This window comes from Macaca thibetana, chromosome 13 (genome assembly GCF_024542745.1).
Source record: "Macaca thibetana thibetana isolate TM-01 chromosome 13, ASM2454274v1, whole genome shotgun sequence".
Taxonomy (NCBI): domain Eukaryota; kingdom Metazoa; phylum Chordata; class Mammalia; order Primates; family Cercopithecidae; genus Macaca; species Macaca thibetana.
Genome location: NC_065590.1, coordinates 59,700,256 through 59,720,134, shown reverse-complemented (window position 1 = coordinate 59,720,134; position 19,879 = coordinate 59,700,256). Strand labels below are relative to the sequence as shown.

The following is a 19,879-nucleotide window of genomic DNA, read 5'->3' as shown; positions in this document are numbered from 1 at the left end:
TACAGGTACCCGCCACCATGCCTGGCTAATTTTTTTGTATTTTTTAGTAGAGACAGGGTTTCACCATGTTAGCCAGGATGGTCTCAATCTCCTGACCTTGTGATCCACCTGCCTTGGCCTCCCAAAGTGCTGGGATTACAGGTGTGAGCCACCACGCCCAGCCTACAAGTCTATTATCAAGTATAAGTTTTGAAAATAATTTCTTGGCTGGGTGCAGTGGCTCACGCCTGTAATCCCAACACTTTGGGAGGCCAAGGCAGGCAGATCGCTTGAGGTCAGGAGTTTGAGACCAGCCTGGCCAACATGGTGAAACCCCTTCTCTGCTAAAATACAAAAATTAGCTGGGCGTGGTGGTACACACCTGTAATCCTAACTACTCAGGAGACTGAGGTAGGAGAATCGCTTGAACCCGGGAGGCAAAGGTTGCAGTGAGCCAAGATTGTGCCATTGCACTCCAGCCTACGTGACAGAGCAAGACTCAGTCTCAAAAACAAAACAAAACAAAACAAAATTTCTCAGATAAATAAATAAGTAGATAAATGAGTTTCAACACCAGCTGGTGCAGGGGGAGGGCAGGAATAAATGGAAATAATTTCTCCAAGAAAATACAGAGAACATGAAAAGATACTCAACATTATTAGTCATTAGGGAAATGCAAATCAAAACACAGTAAGATGCCATTTTCCACACACTAGGATAGCAATATCAAGAACACAATAAAATAACAAGCGTTGGTGAGACTTTGGAGAAGTTGGAACCCTCATACATTGCTGATGAGAAAGTAAAATGTTGCAATTATTTTGGAAAATATTTTGGCAGTTATTCAAAATGTTAAACATAATCATATGGGTTGTAGTTTAACATAAGTATTACAGTTAAACATATGTTAAAAGGCTGGGCACGGTGGCTCATGCCTGTAATCGCAGCACTTTGGGAGGCCGAGGTGGGCAGATCACCTGAGGTAGGGAAGTTCGAGACCAGCCTGACCAACATGGAGAAACCCCATTCTACTAAAAATACAAAATTAGCTGGACGTGATGGCACATGCCTGTAATCCCAGCTACTCGGAAGGCTGAGGCCGGAGAATCGCTTGAACCCGGGAGGTGGAAGTTGTCGTGAGCTGAGATCTTGCCATTGCACTCCAGCCTGGGCAACAAAAGTGAAACTCCGTCTCAAAAAAAAAAAAAAAAAAAAAAAAAAAGTTAAAACTATGAGCCAGCAATTCCACTCCAAGGTATACATCTAAGGGCAATAAAAACATGTCCACATACAAACTTGTACATAAATGTTCACAGCAGCATTATTCATAATGGCTGAAGAGTGGAAATAACCCAAATGCCTACCAACTGATGAAGAGATTAATAAAATGTAATATAGCTATACAGTGAAATATTTAGTAATAAAAAGATGTGAAGTACTGATACATGCTACAACATGGATGAACGTTAAAAATATGCTAAATCAAAAAAGTCAGTCACTAAAGACCCTGTATTGTATGATTCCATTTATATGAAATGTCCAGAAGATGCAAATCTATAGAGACAGAAAGTAGATTAGTGGTTGTCAAGGGCTGGGGAAGAGGACATGAAGAGTGACTGCTAATGAGTATGAGGTTTCTTTCTGGAATGACAAACTTCTAAAATTAGATTGCAGTGATGATTATGCATCCCTATTAATGTACTAAAAGCTGTTAAGTTATACACTTTAAATGGGTGGATTGTATGGTATGTGAATTATATCTCCATAAAGCTGGATTTTGTTTTTTGTTTTTGTTTTTGAGACGGAGTCTTACTCTGTCGCCCAGGCTGGAGTGCAGTGGTGCAGTCTCGGCTCACTGCAACCTCCACCTCCTAGGTTCAAGCGATTCTCCTGCCTCAGCCTCCCGAGTAGCTGGGACTACAGGTGAGCACCACCATGCCTGACTAATTTTTGTATTTTTAGTAGAGATAGGGTTTCACCATGTCGGCCGGCTGGTTTTGAACTCCTGGCTAACATAGTGAAATCCCGTTTCTACTAAAAATACAAAAAATTAGCCAGGTGTGGTGGCACCCTCCTGTAATCCCAGCTACCAGGGAGGCTGAGGCAGGAGAATCGCTTGAACCCGGGAGGTGGAAGTTGTAGTGAGCCAAGATTGCACCATTGCACTCCAGTTTAGGCAACAAGAGCGAAACCCTTGTCTCAAAAAAAACAAAAAAAAAAAAAAAAAAAAAACCCCATACACAAGATTATTTAGGCCAAGCGGGGTGGCTCATGCCTGTAATCCCAGCACTTTGGGAGGCTGAGGCGGGCGGATCACCTGAAGTCAGGATTTCGAGACCAGCTTGGCCAACATGGCAAAACCCTGTCTCTACTAAAAAAATACAAAAATAGGCCGGGCGCGGTGGCTCAAGCCTGTAATCCCAGCACTTTGGGAGGCCGAGACGGGCGGATCACGAGGTCAGGAGATCGAGACCATCCTGGCTAACACGGTGAAACCCCGTCTCTACTAAAAAATACAGAAAACTAGCCGGGCGCGGTGGCGGGCGCCTGTAGTCCCAACTACTCGGGAGGCTGAGGCAGGAGAATGGCGTGAACCCGGGAGGCGGAGCTTGCAGTGAGCTGAGATCTGGCCACTGCACTCCAGCCTGGGCGACAGAGCGAGACTCCGTCTCAAAAAAAAAAAAAAAAAAAAAAAAAAAAAAAAAAAAAATACAAAAATAAGCCGGGCATGGTGGTGCGAGCCTGTAATCCCAGCTCCTTGGGAGGCTGAGACAGGAGAATAGCTTGAACCCGGGAGGCAGAGGTTGCAGTGAACCGAGATTGAGCCATTGCACTCCAGCCTGGGTGACAGAGCGAGACTCCATCTCAAAAAAAAAAAAAAATAGCTATATTGGGGTGATAATTTTACTGGATTCTATCAATCATGCTATGTCTTCCAGTTATATTTTTGCAAAATTCCCCTTATTTTCAGAAATTCAGTTTCCCATGTGGGAATGGAAAGTATATAAAATATATGTAAGACAACTGAGACATGAATAATACAGGGTTGTTGTGGGAGAATAGAAAATTCCAGGCAGGAAGCCGGGCATGGTAGCTCACACCTGTAATCCCGGTTCTTTGGAAGCTGAGGCAGGTAGATCACCCGAGGTCAGGAGTTCGAGATCAGCCTGGCCAACATGGTGAAACCCTGTCTCTACGGAAAATACAAAGATTTTAGTTGGGCATGGTGGTGCACACATATAATCCCAGCTACTCGGGAGGCTGAGGTAGGAGAATTGCTTGAACCCAGGAGGCAGAGGTTGCTGTGAGCTGAGATCGCACCCCTGCACTCCAGCCTGGGCAGCACAGCGAGACTCTGTCTCAAAAACAAACAAAAAAGAAAATTCCAGACAGGCATTTCATATGACTAGCAAAAAGGAAACTGTTGAAATAGCTGCATAAGCTAGAGGCTGATTAGACCCTGAGAACCAGGATGTGGGCCAAGCTGGCTAGGTCCCACTGGATGTAACATGGCACTGGATTTGACCTAGGTTTCACCTGGAACCTCATTGTTCGCTTATTAACATAGTCACACCCCCTCGGCACCATGACAGTTCCGAGAACACCTGTATTTGGTGTAAAAATGGGTGCACCACAGTTCCAAGAAATCTTCACCTTTTTCCAGAAATCTTCATGAATATTCCACTCCTTGGTTAAGCCCATAAATAAAGAGGCCAGATGCAGTGGTTCACGTCTACAATCCCAGTACTTCGGGAGGCCAAGGTGGGTGGATTGCTTGAGCCCCAGTGGTTGAGGCTGCATTGAGCCGTGATCGCTCCACTGCAATCCAGCTTAGGCAGCAGAATGAGACACTGTCTCAAAAAATAAATAAATAAATAAATAAATACAGAAAAACAAAAACCCATAAAGATAGAAACCTCAAACCCCGTAGCATGACATTCTCGAGTATGCTAACACTCCCCTTTCTTGAGTGCATACTTCTCTATTTGCAGTAAATCTCTGTACTTTCACTATTTTCCAATTCGTCCCTGAATTCCTTCTCATTTGGTGTCAACAGCCTGGACACTGGCTGGAGTCAAAGTCCCACTGGAATCATGGGACCTCCCCTAGTCCCCCGGTATCACAACTCTTTGATATACTTTGTTTTTTAAAATATTTATTTAGGCCGGGCATGGTGGCTCATGCCTGTAATCCCAGCACTTTGGGAGGCTGAGGCGGGCAGATCACGAGGTCAGGAGATTGAGACCGTCCTGGCTAACACGGTGAAACCCTGTCTCTACTTAAAATACAAAAAAATAAAATAAAATTAGCTGGGCATGGTGGCAGGCACCTGTAGTCCCAGCTACTCTGGAGGCTGAGGCAGGAGAATGGCATGAACCCGGGAGGCGGAGCTTGAAATGATCCGAGATCGCGCCACTGCACTCCAGCTTGGGCAACACAGTGAGACTCCATCTAAAAAAAATAAATAAAATATTTATTTATTGGCCAGGTGTGGTGGCTCATGCCTGTAACCCCAGCTCTTTGGGAGGCTGAGGCAGGTGGATCACCTGAGGTCAGGAGTTTGATACCAGCCTGGCCAACATGGTGAAACCCCGTCTCTACTGAAAATACAAAAATTAGCCAGACATGGTGGCAGGTGCCTGTAATCCCAGCTACTTGGGAGGCTGAGGCTGGAGAATCGCTTGAACCCAGGAGGCGGAGATTGCAGTGATTGGAGATCACGCCATTCCACTCCAGCCTGGGTGATAGGAGCAAAACTCTGTCTCAAAAAAAAAAAAAAAAAAGAAAAAATTAGGCTGGCGTGGTGGTGCGTGCCTCTAATCCCAGGTACGTGGGAGGCCGAGGTAGGTGAATCGTTTGCAACCGAGAGGCGAAGGTCACAGTGAGCCGAAATCAAGCCACTGCACTCTAGCCTGGGCAACATGAGCAAAACTCTGTCTCAAAAAAAAAAAAAAAAAAAAAGGCCAGGTGCAGTGGCTTAGGCCTATGATCCCACCACCTTGGGAGGCCAAGGTGGGCAGATCACCTGAGGTTGGGAGTTCAAGACCAGCCTGACCAACATGGAGAAACCCCATCTCTACTAAAAATACAAAATTAGCCAGGTGTGGTGGTGCATGCCTGTAATCCCAGCTACTTGGGAGGCTGTGGCAGGAGAATTGCTTGAACCCAGGAGGCAGAGGTTGCGGTGAACTGAGATCACGCCATTGCACTCCAGCGTGGGCAACAAGAGCAAAACTGTCTCAAACAAGTAAAAAAGAATTATTTATTTATTTTTGAGACAGAGTCTTGCTCTGTTGCCCTGGCTGGAGTGCAGTGGCATGATCTCAGCTCACTGCAACCTCTGCGTCCTGGGTTCAAGTGATTCTCCTGCCTCAGCCTCCCCAGTAGTTGGGATTATAGGCACCTGCCACTGCATTCGGCTAATTTTTGTATTTTTAGTAGAGACAGGGTTTCACCATCTTAGCCAGACTGGTCTTGAACTCCTAACCTCGTGATCCACCCGCCTCGGCCTCCCAAAGTGCTGGGATTACAGGCCTGAGCCACCACACCTGGCCTAATTTTTGTAATTTCAGTACAAATGGGGTTTCACCATGTTGGCCAGGCTGGTCTTGAACTCATGACTTCAAATGATTCACCTGCCTTGGCCTCCTAAAGTGCTTGGATTACAGGGGCAAGCCACTGTGCCTGGCCCTGGCCTGATATACTTTAAATAAGAATTTATCAGCCAGGCTCAGTGGCTGACTCCTGTAATCCCACTGTGGAAGGGTCTAGGCAGGTGGATTGCTTAAGCCCAGGAGTTTGAGACCAGTGTAACATGGTGAAACCCTGTCTCTTCTAAAAATAAAAAAATTAGGGGGGCATGGTGGCCTGCACCTGTAGTTTCAGCTACTTGAGAGGCTGAGGTGAGAGACTCACCTGAACCTGGGGAAGCAGAGGCTTCACTGAGCTCTGATCATACCACTGCAATCCAGCCTCAGTGACAGTTAGACCCTGTCTCAAAAAAATAAAAAATAAATTAAAAAAAGAATTTATCATGAACAGTTAATACATGCACATGGTTGGAAACAAAGGATACTGTTAAAACGGTTTCTTTTTTTTTTTTTTTTTTTTGAGACGGAGTCTCACGCTGTGTCGCCCAGGCTGGAGCGCAGTGGCGCGATCTTGGCTCACTGCAAGCTCCGCCTCCCGGGTTTACGCCATTCTCCTGCCTCAGCCTCCTGAGTAGCTGGGACTACAGGTGCCCGCCACCTCGCCCCGGCTAATTTTTTGTATTTTTTAGTAGAGACGGGGTTTCACTGTGGTCTCGATCTCCTGACCTTGTGATCCGCCCGCCTCGGCCTCCCAAAGGGCTGGGATTACAGGCTTGAGCCACCGCGCCCGGCCTAAAACAGTTTCTTAGACAAATTGATTACAAGTGCATATCAAATTTTAATTTCAAGCGTGTTTCCTTTCCAAGCAGGCTAAATAGTCCTCTTAGACATTTTGTAGGAAAGAAGCATGTTAGAATCATTAATATTAGCCTGGAGAAAGCAAATAATGTCTGGAATCATTAGCTATCTTCTAAATCTGGTTAAAGGTAACTATCCTGTGCCAAGGCTGACAGTGAGCTAGATGAACGGTTTTTTTTTTTTTTTTGAGACATGGTCTTGCTCTGTTGCTTAGGCAGGAGTGCAGTGGTGCGATCATAGTTCAATGCAGCCTTGAACACCTGGGCTTAAGGAATTTTTCCACCTCAGCCTCCCAAGGACTACAGGCACGCGCCTGGCTAGTTTTTAAAACAAAATTATTGTTATTTTTATTATTATTATTATTTTGAGACAGAGTCTTGCTCTGTTGTCCCCACTGGAGTGAAGTGGTGTGATCTTGGCTCATGGTAACCCCCACTTCCCGGGCTCAACCTCCCAGGTAACTAGAACTACAGGCAGGTGCCACCAGGCCTGGCTAATTTTTGCATTTTTAGTAGAGACAAGGTTTCACCATGTTGCTTAGGCTGGTCTTGAACTCCTGAGCTTAAGTGATCCTCCCACCTCAGCCTCCCAAAGTGCTGGTATTACAGGCATGAGCCACTGTACCTGCCTTACAGTTTTTTGTAGAGATGAGATCTTGCTCTGTTGCCCAGGCTGGTCTTCAACTCCTGGGCTCAAGTGATCCTCTGGCCTCAAGTCTCCTAAAATGCTGTTACTACAGGCATGAGGCACCATGCCTGGCCAACCCATTAAAGTCTATCAGAAATGGTAGGAGCTTTTCTAAAGGAGTAGCACATGACACCAGACTATAATACTCACGTTTGAGGCTGGGTGTGGGGGCTCATGCCTGTAATCCCAGCACTTCGGGAGGCCAAGGTGGGCAGATCACTTGAAATCAGGAGTTCCAGACCAGCCTGGCCAATATTGTGAAACTCCATCTCTACAAAAATTAGCCAGGTGTGGTGGTGTGCACCTGTAGTCCCAGCTATTTGGGAGGCTGAGGCAGGAGAATCACTTGAAACCAGAGGGGGTGGAGGTTGCAGTCAACTGAGATTGTGCCACTGCACTCCAGTTTGGGAGACAGAGTGAGACTCTGTCTCAATAAATAAATAAATAAATAAATAAATAAATAAATAAAAAAAAACTCAGGTTAGAAACACATCTTTCTCAGTATACAGTCTTGCTGCAGATTCTGTAAGCACACAGATGGTTAAGCATACAGAATCTGGAAGAAGACTGGATTCTAGATCTATCACTTACTAGCTCCGTGATCTGGCGCAGGTCAGGCATTTGAATTTTAACCCGTAGGCTCGAGATTGATTGATTGATTCCTTCCTTCCTTCCTTCCTTTCTTTTCTTTTCTTTCTTTTCTTTCTTTCTTTCTTTCTGAGGGAGTCTTGCTCTGTCACCCAGGGTGGAGTGTAATGGTGTGGTCTCGGCTCACTGCAACCTCTGCCTCCTGGGTTCAAGCGATTCTCCTGCCTCAGTTTCCTGAGTAGCTGGGATTACCGGCGCCCGCGACAATGCCTGGCTGATTTTTGTATTTTTAGTAGAGACAGTGTTTCACCATGTTGGTCAGGCTGATCTTGACCTGCTGATCTGGTGATCTGCCTGCCTCGGCCTCCCAAAGTGCTGGGATTACAGGCGTGAGCCACTGCACCCGCCAGATTTCTAAATCGAGCTGATTGTCAGGAACATCCAGGGAGCTTTCAAAAATGATTCCAGGCTGAGGCTGGGCGCGGTGGCTCACGCATGTAATCCCAGCACTTGGGGAGGCCGAGGTGGGTGGATCACAGAAGGTTGGGAGTTTGAGACGAGCCTGACCAACTTGGAGAAACCCCATCTCTACTAAAAATACAAAAATTAGCCGGCGTGGTGGCGCATGCCTGTAATCCCAGCTACTCGGAAGGCTGAGGCAGGAGAATTACTTGAACCCAGGAGGTGGAGGTTGCAGTAAGCCAAGATCGCACCATTACACTCCACCCTGGGCAACAAGAGCGAAACTCCGTCTCAAAAAATAATAATAATAATAAAAAAGATTACAGGCTGGGCGCGGTGACTCACGCCTGTAATCCCAGCACTTTCGGAGGCCGAGGCGGGCAGAACAGGAGGTCAAGAGATCAAGACGAGACCATCCTGGCCAACACGGTGAAACCCCGTCTCTATTAAAAATACAAAAATTAGCTGGGAGTGGTGGTGTGTGTCTGTAGTCATAGCTACTCGGGAAGCTGAGGCAGGAGGATCGCCTGAACCCAGGAGGCAGTGAGCCGAGATTGCGCCACTGCACTCCAGTATGGCGACAGAGCCAGACTTCGTCTCAAAAAAAAAAAAAAAAAAAAGGCAGGTGTGGTGGCTCACACCTGTAACCCCAGCACTTTGGGAGGCCGAGGCGGGCGGATCACGAGGTCAGGAGATTGAGACCATCCTGGCTAACACGGCGAAAACCCGTCTCTACTAAAAATACAAAAAATTAGCCAGGCGTGGTGGTGGGCACCTGTAGTCCCAGCTACTCGGGAGGCTGAGGCAGGAGAATGGCGTGAACCCGGGAGGCGGAGCTTGCAGTGAGCTGAGATCCGGCCACTGCACGCCAGCCTGGGTGACAGAGCGAGACTCCGTCTCAAAAAAAAGAAAAAAAAGAAAAACGATTCCAAGGCCCCACTCCAGAAATTAAGACCCATTATGTGTGGGTAGGGCACCAGGAATATGTTTAAATCCCCTCAGGGTGATTCTGCTGCTGAATTAGGTTTTGGAACCACTTTCATGGGAGAAGGGTAAACTAAACCGGAGAATGCAAAAATCTTTTTTTTGTTGTTGTTGTTGAGACAGACTCTTGCCCTGTTGCCCAGGTTGGAGTGCAATGGCATGATCTCGGCTCACTGCAACCTCCGCCTCTCAGGTTCAAGGGATTCTCCTGCCTCAGCCTTCCGAGTAGCTGGGATTACAGGCGCCCACCACTACACCCGGCTAATTTTTTTTTGTATTTTTAGTAGAGACGGAGTTTCACCATGTTATTCAGGCTGGTCTCAGAACTCCTGACCTCAGGTGATCTGCCCACCTCGGCCTCCCAAAGTGCTGGGATTACAGGCGTGAGCCACGGCTACTGGTCAGCAAAAACCTTTTCTAAGAGTTAATTTTGCAGGATGGATCCTGATCTCCTTCAGGTGTTTGCTAACATTTTATTTATTTTTTGAGACAGAGTCTGGCTCTGTCACCGAGGCTGGCGTGTAGTGGAGTGATCTTGGCTCACTGCCACCTCCACCTCCCAAGTTTAAGGGATTCTCCTGCCTCAGCCTCTCCAGTAGCTGTGATTACAGGCGCCTACCACTATGCCCGGTAATTTTTTTATTTTTAGTAGAGAGGGAGTTTCGCCATGTTGGCCAGGCTGGTCTCAAACTCCTGACCTCAGGTGATCCACCCGCCTCGTCCTCCCAATATGCTGGGATTACAGGCGTGAGCCACTGCGCCTCGCTGTTTGCTAACATTTTAAAATTTCAACCTTCCTCTTCCTTAACTGGTCTTCCCTTCCCCCACTCAAGACGGGTTCTCTCGCTCTGCCGCCACAGCTGCAGAGCAGTGGCGTGAACATAGCTGAGGGCAGACGACCTCCTGGGCTCAAACGATCCTCCTGGCTTGGACTTCCAAAGTACTGGGATTATGGCGTGTGACACCACGCCCGGCGTCAAACGTTTGTCTTCTTTTTATTTATTTTATTTTGTATTTTTTGATGACAGGGTCTTCACTCTATCGCCCAGGCTGGAGTGCAAGTGGCACAATTTACGGCTCACCGCAGCATCGACCTCCCGGGCTCAGGTGATCCTCTCGCCTGAGCCCCGCTAATACCTGGGATCACAGACATGGGTTTTACCATGTTGCCCAGGGTGGTGTCAATCTCCTGGGCTCAAGTGATCCGCCCACCTCGGCCTCCCAAAGTGCTGGGATTACAGGCGTGAGCTACCGCGCCGGGCCACAAACACTTATCTTCTAACGTACCATTTCATTTACTTGCTATATTCATTATCTGAATCTTCTCATATTAGAATGTAAGCAGAATAAAGGCAGTGATTTTTCTTTTTACTGGTGATCCTCAGAGCCAAGAGCAGTCTGGGACGTAGCAGGCCATATAAATGTTTTTGAATGAGTGAATCGTCAACGAGTGGACGAAACGATAATGTGGCTAAAAGGCAGCTGTTAAGGAGGTTGTGTAGAATAAACCCGTAATCCCGATGTTGGCAGTTTGCTTAAAAAGAAAAAGAGAGGGGCAGTTGGAGAGGGGCACACGTTTGAACAAAATAGTGGGAGGAGGAGGAAGGCTAGTTTTTTTGTTTTGTTTTCAAGTTTCCTTCTGATGTTACTCCCATGCTTCCGGGCACATTACGAGCTCAGTACCTGCCGGAAATCTCCCACCTGGTGGCTGCCTACCCTGGCATCCACCCACCCAGGGGCTCCAAGCCTTGGACCTAAGAAAACACTTGAGAACTGCTTTCTACCAAGGATGCAGGTCTGCGGGTCTGCGCGAGACCTAGGCGCAGGCATGCGCAGTAGCTAAAGTCCCCAGTGTGCGCGGGAAACTGGGCAGCGTCTGCTTATGATTGGTTGCCGCGGCAGACTCCCACCCACCGAAACGCAGCCCTGGAAGCTGATTGGGTGTGGCCGCCGTGACCGGACGCCGCTCGGGGGACGTGGGAGGGGAGGCGGGAAACAGCATAGTGGGTGTGGGGTCGCGCAGTTCCTTCTGCCAGGAGGTGAGGAGGTTCCGACATGGCGGTGCAACCTAAGGAGACGCTGCAGCTGGAGAGCGCGGCCGAGGTCGGCTTCGTGCGTTTCTTTCAGAGCATGCCGGAGAAACCGACCACCACGGTGCGCCTTTTCGACCGGGGCGACTTCTATACGGCTCACGGCGAGGACGCGCTGCTGGCCGCCCGGGAGGTGTTCAAGACCCAGGGGGTGATCAAGTATATGGGGCCGGCAGGTGAGGGCGAGGACGGCGCGTGCTGTGGGGGGACCCGGGGCCCTGTGGCGCGGCTCCATTCTTGCCTCAGAAAGTGGGTGATGAGCAGCCTCTCCAGCGCGGAGGCACGGGGGCGGAACGTTGTGCTGGTGGGAATTCCGCCGTCCCCAGGTTCTGCTTGGCTCCGGAGGGACGCCCCCCTCAGCCCTGAAACCCGTGCCTCTCCAGCCGTCCCGGATCTGAACTTGTGATCACGGAGTGTTTACGTCGTGCCAGGCATTTTAATGCATTGTTCTAGTTCATTTTCCAGCAGTCGCATTCCTCGCCGTGGCCCTACATGTAGCGCTCATTACAAACACGGCCAGAATCTCTTATTACAAACAGCAGCCAGGAGTGAGATTTAAAATAGAGGGGGTTTAGGAGACCCTTTCATGTCACCTACGTTATTCTGCTCCCACGACGCTCCCATTTATACCGCCGGTCCAGCTAAGGGGCTGGTAATGGAGCGCCGTTAAGGGGCAGTATGATGAAGTGGTCAGGACCAACGGACTCTGGAGCTGGGCTGCTTGGGATCAAGTCGCTGCCCCTCTGCTTATTAACGTGTGACCTTGGGCTAGTCATGGACGCTATCTGCTTTAGCTCAGCATTCAGTGCTCTCCGTCACCCGACCCCATCTATCCAGCATTCTCTCTCCCTGGAAAGCTACAAACGTCTCACCCTATGTGGGCCAAATGTTCTGGATAGGCCTAGTTAACCTCTTTTCTCCCTGTTTTCTTTGCGCTTTCTTGCAACTATGTAGTTACGCTAATGAAAAGAGCATCCTAGGGGGAATGGAGTTGTGGGTTCTAGTCCTGACTAGAGGACTAGTGCAAATGCGATGCTCCTGATGCAAAAGGTTTCATTCGTTAGATAGAAATGTGTTAGGCAGGGTTATGGACACTAGATGAAAAAGAAATACCTCTACTGTCATAGAGATCACTATTGGAGAGCAAGGCAGAAATCATTACAATTCAAGTTGGAGGCTTATGGTGTGAGCTTGCAAGAGGTTGCAAGAGACAAAAACTGGAGACGTCGGAAGAGGCGTTATATGAGACACCAAAGTCCACGTTGAGACTAGAAGTTTGCTAGAGAAAGGGCTTGAAAGAAGGTAGATTGGCGTTGGTGATGTAGAAAAGGAAGGTGTGGAGACTGGCCCAGGTGGGTGGGGTTAGATGACAAAAGGTTTTTCATGTTGTGTTGAGCTGTCGGAATTTTACGCTGTAGGCAATTAAAAGTCTGAAGATTTTTTTTTTTTAGACGGAGTCTTACTCTGTCGCCCAGGCTGGAGTTCAGTTGTATAATCTTGGCTCACTGCAACCTCCACCTCCTGGGTTCAAGCGATTCTCCTGCCTCAGCCACCCGAGTAGCTGGGATTAAGGGCACGTGCCACCACACCTAGCTAATTTTTTGTATTTTTAGTAGAGATGGGGTTTCACCATGTTGGCCAGGCTGGTCTCAAACTCTTGACCTCAAGTGATCCTCCCACCTTGGTCTCCCAATGTGCACCTGACCTACATAGATTTTACATAAGACTTTAAAACAGGTCAGGTGCAGTGGCACTTGCCTGTAATCTCAGCACTTTGGGAGGCCGAGGTGGGTGGATCACGAGGTCAGGAGATCAAGACCATCCTGGCTAACACGGTGAAACCCCGCCTGTACTAAAAATACAAAAATCACAGCACTTTGGGAGGCTGAGGTGGGCGGATCACGAGGTCAGGAGATCGAGACCATCCTGGCTAACACGGTTAAACCCCGTCTCTACTAAAAATACAAAAAATTAGCCGGGCGTGGTGGCAGGTGCCTATAGCCCCAGCTACTTGGGAGGCTGAAGCAGGAGAATTGCACGAACCCAGGAGGCGGAGCTTGCAGTGAGCCAGAGATACTACCACTGCACTCCAGCCTGGGCAACAGAGTGAGACTCCATCTCAAAAAAAGAAAAAAAAAAAAGACTTTAAAACAAATTATAAGAAAGGACAGGCCAAGTGCAGTGGTTCGTGCCTGTAATCTCAGCACTTAGGGATACCAAGGTGGGAGGATAACTTGATGCTAGGAGTTGAAGACCAGCCTGTGTAACACAGCGAGACCCATCTCTACAAAAAAATTAAAAAGTTATCATCTTTAGAACTTTTGATTTTTATGTGTAGACTCCATATAAGCAGAGGGTCTATGCTATTCACTATTTTATATTACCTTCCATAGTCCCTGCACATATAATAGTGCTTCGTAGACAATTTATTGAATGAATAAATTGCTGAAAAAACACTGGAAGTTTTTGGGTTAGCAATGTGTTAGGTGCTTGATATGGTTTGGCTGTGTTCCCACCCTTATCTAATCTTGAATTCCCACGTGTTGTGGGAGGTACCTGGTGGGACATAATTGAATCATGTGGGTGGGTCTTTTCTGTGCTGTTCTCCTGGTAGTGAATAAGCCTCACAAGATCTGATGGTTTTAAAAACGGAAGTTTCCCTGCACAAGCCCTCTCTCTTTGCCTGCTGCCATCCATGTAAGATGTAACTTGTTTGTCCTTGCCTTCCTCATTGATTGTGAGGCCTCCTCAGCCATGTGGAACCATAAGTCCATTAAACCTTGTTCTTTTGTAAATTGCCCAGTCTCAGCTATGTCTTTTTTTTTTTTTTTTTTTTTTTTTTTTTTTTTGAGACAGTCTTGCTCTGTTGCTAGGCTGGACTGCAGTGGCGCAATCTCAACTCACTGCAACCTCTGCCTCCTGGGTTCAAGCGATTCTCCTGCCTCAGCCTCCCAAGTAGCTGGGACTATAGGTGCATGCCACCACGCCCAGCTAATTTTTGTATTTTTAATAGAGATGGGGTTTCACCATGTTGGCCAGGATAGTCTTGATCTCTTGACCTTGTTATCTGCCTGCCTCGGCCTTCCAAAGTGCTGGAATTACAGGCATGAGCCACCACACCCAGCTGGGTATGTCTTTATTAGCAGTGTGAAAATGGACTAAAACAGTAAACTGGTACCAGTAGAGTGGGGCACAGCTGAAAAGATACCCGAAAATATGGAAGTGACTTTGGAGCTGGGTAACAGGCAGAGGTCGGAACGGTTTAGAGGGCTCAGAAGAAGACCAGAAAATGTGGGAAAGTTTAGAACTTCCTGGAGACTTGTTGAATGCCTTTGACCAAAATCCTGATAATGATATGGACAATGAAATCCAGGCTAAGGTGGTCTCAGATGGAGATGAGGAACTTGTTGGGAACTGGAGCAAAGGTGACACTTGTTATGTTTTACTAAAAAGACTGGTGGCATTTTGCCCCACCCTAGAGATTTGTGGAACTTTGAACTTGAGAGAAATTCTTTTGGGTATCTGGCGGGAGAAATTTCTAAGCAGCAAAACTTTCAAGAGGTGACTCGGGTGCTGTTAAAGGCATTCAGTTTTAAAAGGGAAACAGCATGAAAGTTTGGAAAATTTGCAGCCTGACAATGTGATAGAAAAGAAAATCCCATTTTCTGAGGAGAAATTCAAGCTAGCTGCAGAAATTTGCATAAGTAATGAGGATCCCAATGTTAATCCCCAAGACAATGGGAAAAATGTCTCCAGGGCATGTCAGAGGTTTTCATGGCAGCCCCTCTCATCACAAGCCTAGAGGCCTAGGAGAAAAAAGTGGTTTCATGGGCCAGCCCAAGGTTCCCATGCTGTGTGCAGCCTAGCAGCTTGGTGGCCTGCTGCTCCAGCCATGGCTGAAAGGGGCCAAGGTAGAGCTCAGGCCATGGCTTCAGAGGGTGCAAGCCTGAAGCCTTGACAGCTTCCAGGTGGTGTTGAGCCTGCAGGTGCACAGAAATCAATAATTCAGGTTTGGGAACCTCTGCCTATGTTTCAGGGATGTATGTGCAGGCAGAAGTTTGCTGCAGGGGTGGGGTGATCATGAGTTCCTCTGCTAGGGCAATGCAGATGGGAAATGTGGGGCCAGAGCCCCCACACAGAGTCCCTACTGGGGCACCACCTAGTGGAGCTGTGAAAAGAGGGCTATGATTCTCCAGACCCCAGAATGGTAGATCCACAGACAGCTTTCACCATATGCCTGGAAAAGCTGTAGACACTTAACGCCAACCCATGAAAGCAACCAGGAGGGGTGCTGTACCCTGCAAAGCCACAGGGGCAGTGCTGTCCAAGGCTGTGGTTGCCCACCTCTTGCATCCGCGTGACCTGGACGTGAGACATAGAGTCAAAGGAGATCATTTTGGAGCTTTAAGATTTGACTGCCATGCTGGGTTTTGGACTTGCATGGGGCTTGTAGCGCCTTTGTTTCGGCCAATTTCTCCCATTTGGAAGGGCTGTATTTACCCAATGCCGGTACCCCATCGTATCTGGGAAGTAACTAACTTGTTTTGATTTGACAGGCTCATAGGTGGAAAGGACTTACCTTGTGTTGGATGAAACTTTAGACTGTGGTATTTTGAGTTAATGCTGAAATGAGTTAAGACTTTGGGGGACTGTTGGGAAGACATGATTGGTTTTGAAATGTGAGGACATGAGATTTGGGAGGGGTCGGGGCAGAATGATATGTTTTGGCTGTGTCCCACCCAAATCCCATCTCGAATTCCCATGTGTTATGGGAGGGACCTGGTGGGAGATAATTGAATCATGGGGATGGATCTTTCCCATGCTGTTGCCGTGATAGTGAATAAGTCGCATGAGATCTGATGGTTTTAAAAATGGAAGTCTACCTGCACAAGCTCTTTCTTTGCCTGCTGCCATCCATGTAAGACATGACTTGCTCCTCCTTGCCTTCTGCCATGATTGTGAGACCTCCCCAGTTACGTGAAACTATAAGTCCAGTAAACCTCTTTTTCTTCCCAGACTCTGGTATGTCTTTATCAGCAGTGTGAAGTCCGACTAATACAGTGCTTGAACATGTAATATCTCAAATCTGTAATGTACTTTTTTTTTTTTTTTTTAAGGAGCAAAGAATCTGCAGAGTGTTGTGCTTAGTAAAATGAATTTTGAATCTTTTGTAAAAGATCTTCTTCTGGTTCGTCAGTATAGAGTTGAAGTTTATAAGAACAGAGCTGGAAATAAGGCATCCAAGGAGAATGATTGGTATTTGGCATATAAGGTAATTATCTTCCTTTTTAATTTACTTATTTTTTTAAGAGTAGAGAAATAAAAATGTGAAGAATTTAATTGTGTTTTAGTATTTTAAGTAGACTGTGATAATAGAATGCTTTGAGACACTTTAGTAGCAATTAGCATGTGGTTTTTAAAAAGTTGCAGTTTGGCTGGGCACAGTGGCTCTTGCTTGTAATCCCAGTATTTTGGGAGGCTGAGGCAGGCAGATTGCCTGAGCCCAAGAGTTCAAGACCAGCCTGCCCAACATGGTAAAACCTCATCTCTATTGAAGATAAAAAAATTAAAAAAAATTAGCTGGGGCTGTTGGCACACACCTGTGGTTCCAGCTAATCAAGAGGCTGAGGTGAGAGGATCACTTGAGCCCAGGAGGTTGAGGTTACAGTTTAACTTTCAGAGGCCAACGCAGGAGGATTGCATGAGTCCAGGAGTTTGAGACCACCCTGGGCAATGTAGGAAGATCCCATCTCTATAGAGGGATAGATTAGATAGATAATTTCTGAGGGGAGGGCCAGGGAAGGGGAGGGCAGAGCCAGTACTAAGGTCATAATAGAGACAAGTATTTGTAAGATCCTTATAATAGGTAAGGCTGGCCACAAATGAGTACTACAGATTTGTATTTTTTTTTTTTTTTTTTTTGAGACGGAGTCTTGCTGTGTCACCCAGGCTGGAGTGCAATGGCCAGATCTCGGCTCACTGCAAGCTCCGCCTCCCGGGTTCACGCCATTCTCCTGCCTCAGCCTCCCGAGTAGCTGGGACTACAGGCACCCGCCACCTCGCCCGGCTAGTTTTTTTTGTATTTTTTAGTAGAGACGGGGTTTTTACCGTGTTAGCCAGGATGGTCTCGATCTCCTGACCTCGTGATCCGCCCGTCTCGGCCTCCCAAAGTGCTGGGATTACAGGCTTGAGCCACCGCGCCCGGCCAGATTTGTATTTTTAGTAGAGACGGGGTTTCACCATGTTGGCCAGGCTGATCTTGAACTTCTGACCTCAAGTGATCTGCCTGCCTTGGCCTCCCAAAGTGCTGAGATTACAGGTGTGAGCCACTGTGCCCAACCACAAGCAGTTATTTGTTTATTTATTTTGAGACAGAGTCTTGCTCTGTTGCCAGGCTGGAGTGCCGTGGTGCCATCTTGGCTCACTGCAACCTCTGACTCCCTGATTCAAGTGATTCTCCTGCCTCAGCCTCCCAAGTAGCTGGGATTACAGGTGCGTGCCACCACACCTGGCTAATTTTTGTATTTTTAGTAGAGACGGGGTTTCACCATGTTGGCCAGGATCGTCTTGATCTCCTGACCTCATGATTTGACCACTTTGGCCTCCCAAAGTGCTGGGATTACAGGCGTGAGCCACTGCACTCGGCCAGTTATTTTTTATAAGAAAACAATTTATTGGCCAGGTGCGGTGGCTCACATCTGTAATCCTAGCACTTTGGGAGGCCGAGGCAGGCAGATCACGAGGTCAGGAGTTTGAGACCAGCCTGGCCAACATGGTGAAACCCAATCTCTACTAAAAATACAAAAATTAGCTGGGCGTGGTGGTGTGCGCCTGTATTCCCAGCTACTCGGGAGGCTGAGGCAGGAGAATTGCTTGAAACCTTGAGGCAGAGGTTGCAGTGAGTCGAGATTGTACCATTGCACTCCAGCCTGGGTGACAGAGCAAGACTTCATCTCAAAAAAAAAAGAAAGCATTTTATTAATAAGGTTCATTGAGTTTGGATTTTTCCTTTTTGCTAGTAAAATTTTAAAGTACATTGAAGAGTTTGTTAAATTTTTGAAATTTTATTTTTACTTAGGCTTCTCCTGGCAATCTATCTCAGTTTGAAGACATTCTCTTTGGTAACAATGATATGTCAGCTTCCATTGGTGTTGTGGGTGTTAAAATGTCCACAGTTGATGGCCAGAGACAGGTTGGAGTTGGGTATGTGGATTCCATACAGAGGAAGCTAGGACTGTGTGAATTCCCTGATAATGATCAGTTCTCCAATCTTGAGGCTCTCCTCATCCAGATTGGACCAAAGGAATGTGTTTTACCTGGAGGAGAGACTGCTGGAGACATGGGGAAACTGAGACAGGTAAGCAGATTGAGTCTAGTGATAGAGGAGATTCCAGGCCTAGGAAAGGCTCTTTAATTGACATGATACTGTTTTATTTAAGGAAAAATAATAAAAAACTCTATTTTTTTTGTATCTAATTAAAATAATGTTTTGATGTTTACATTGACAGAAACGGTATATTTAATTGGACATTAAAACAAGCTGTGTCTTGTGTAAGATTTATTTTACCTCAGATCTTTTCTCCCCCCTTTCCTTTCTGTCTTGTGTTCCAAAAGAGTAATTATTACAGTAAATATCACTGTAATTATGGTTTTATCAAATAAGATGCAGTTCTTTAGCATGTTTTGATAGTTTGAGTGGAACTTTAGCCTGTTATTTTGCTATTTATTTTAACTAAATTCTGATTGTGTGATTTGTTTTTTGTTTTTTGAGACCAAGTCTCTCTGTCACCCAGGCTGGAGTGCGGTGGTGCGATCTTGGCTCACTGCAATGTCCGCCTCCCAGGTTGAAGCAATTCTTCTGCCTCAGCCTCCTGAGTAGCTGGGATTACAGGTGTGCACCACCACATGCAGCTAATTTTTGTATTTTTAGTAGAGATGAGGTTCCACCATCTTGGCCAGGCTAGTCTTGAACTCCTTACCTTGTGATCCACCCGCCTTGGACTCCCAAAGTGCTGGGATTACAGGCGTGAGTCACCATGCTTGGCTTTGATTGTGTCATTTGTTATAGGCATGTAGTTTATTATTTAGATACTTCTTTTTTTTTTTTCTTTGAGGTGGAGTTTCACTCTTGGTGCCCAGGCTGGAGTGTAATGACATGATCTCAGCTCACTGCAACCTCCACATCCTGGGTTCAAGTGATTCTCCTGCCTCAGCATCCCGAGTAGCTGGGATTACAGGCATGCCCCACCATACCTGGCCAATTTTGTATTTTTAGTAGAGACAGTGTTGTACCATGTTGGTCAGGCTGGTCTTGAACTCCTGGCCTCAGGTGATCCCCCCACCTCAGCCTCCCAAAGTGCTGGAATTACAGGCATGAGCCACAGCACCTGGCCTAGATATTTCTTAAGGTATGTATCTCCCGAGGATTCTTTATTTTTTGTGGTCTTCAAGTACCATAAGCACCGCTGGAGATAACACATGTGATGGACATTTTTAGCATAGATTGTATCTAAGCAACTTTCCACAAGTAATAGTTCTGTTAAGGGTTATTATTTGTGGCCGGGGGCGGTGGCTCACACCTGTAATCCTGGCGCTTTGGGAAGCTGAGGCGGGCGGATCACCTGAGGTCAGGGATTCGAG

General features: G+C 47.1%; 2 protein-coding genes across 38 annotated transcripts in view; one reads left to right on the top strand and one right to left on the bottom strand.

The window, feature by feature from the left end:
* Positions 1-19,879, bottom strand: part of CALM2 (calmodulin 2) — a 1,210,617-nt gene that overhangs the window by 246,060 nt on the left and 944,678 nt on the right. Inside the window, exon 1 of one of the 36 annotated variants that reach the window (XM_050754938.1) lies at positions 18,821-18,824. The exons of 34 other annotated variants lie outside the window; for them this stretch is intronic. The gene's annotated coding sequence lies outside the window, so the exon portion shown is untranslated. Of the gene's footprint in view, positions 1-6,857; positions 6,863-18,820; positions 18,825-19,879 lie in introns of those variants that run through there. One more of the 36 variants, XM_050754935.1, reaches the window with a different exon arrangement.
* MSH2 (mutS homolog 2) overlaps positions 11,080-19,879 on the top strand; it is a 102,458-nt gene continuing 93,658 nt past the window's right edge. For both annotated transcript variants that reach the window (XM_050754859.1, XM_050754858.1), the window contains exons 1-3: positions 11,080-11,415; positions 16,357-16,511; positions 18,318-18,596. In XM_050754859.1, coding sequence (XP_050610816.1) covers positions 11,205-11,415; positions 16,357-16,511; positions 18,318-18,596 — 645 coding nt within the window. In that variant the 5' untranslated portion in view covers positions 11,080-11,204. The remainder of the gene's footprint in view (positions 11,416-16,356; positions 16,512-18,317; positions 18,597-19,879) is intronic.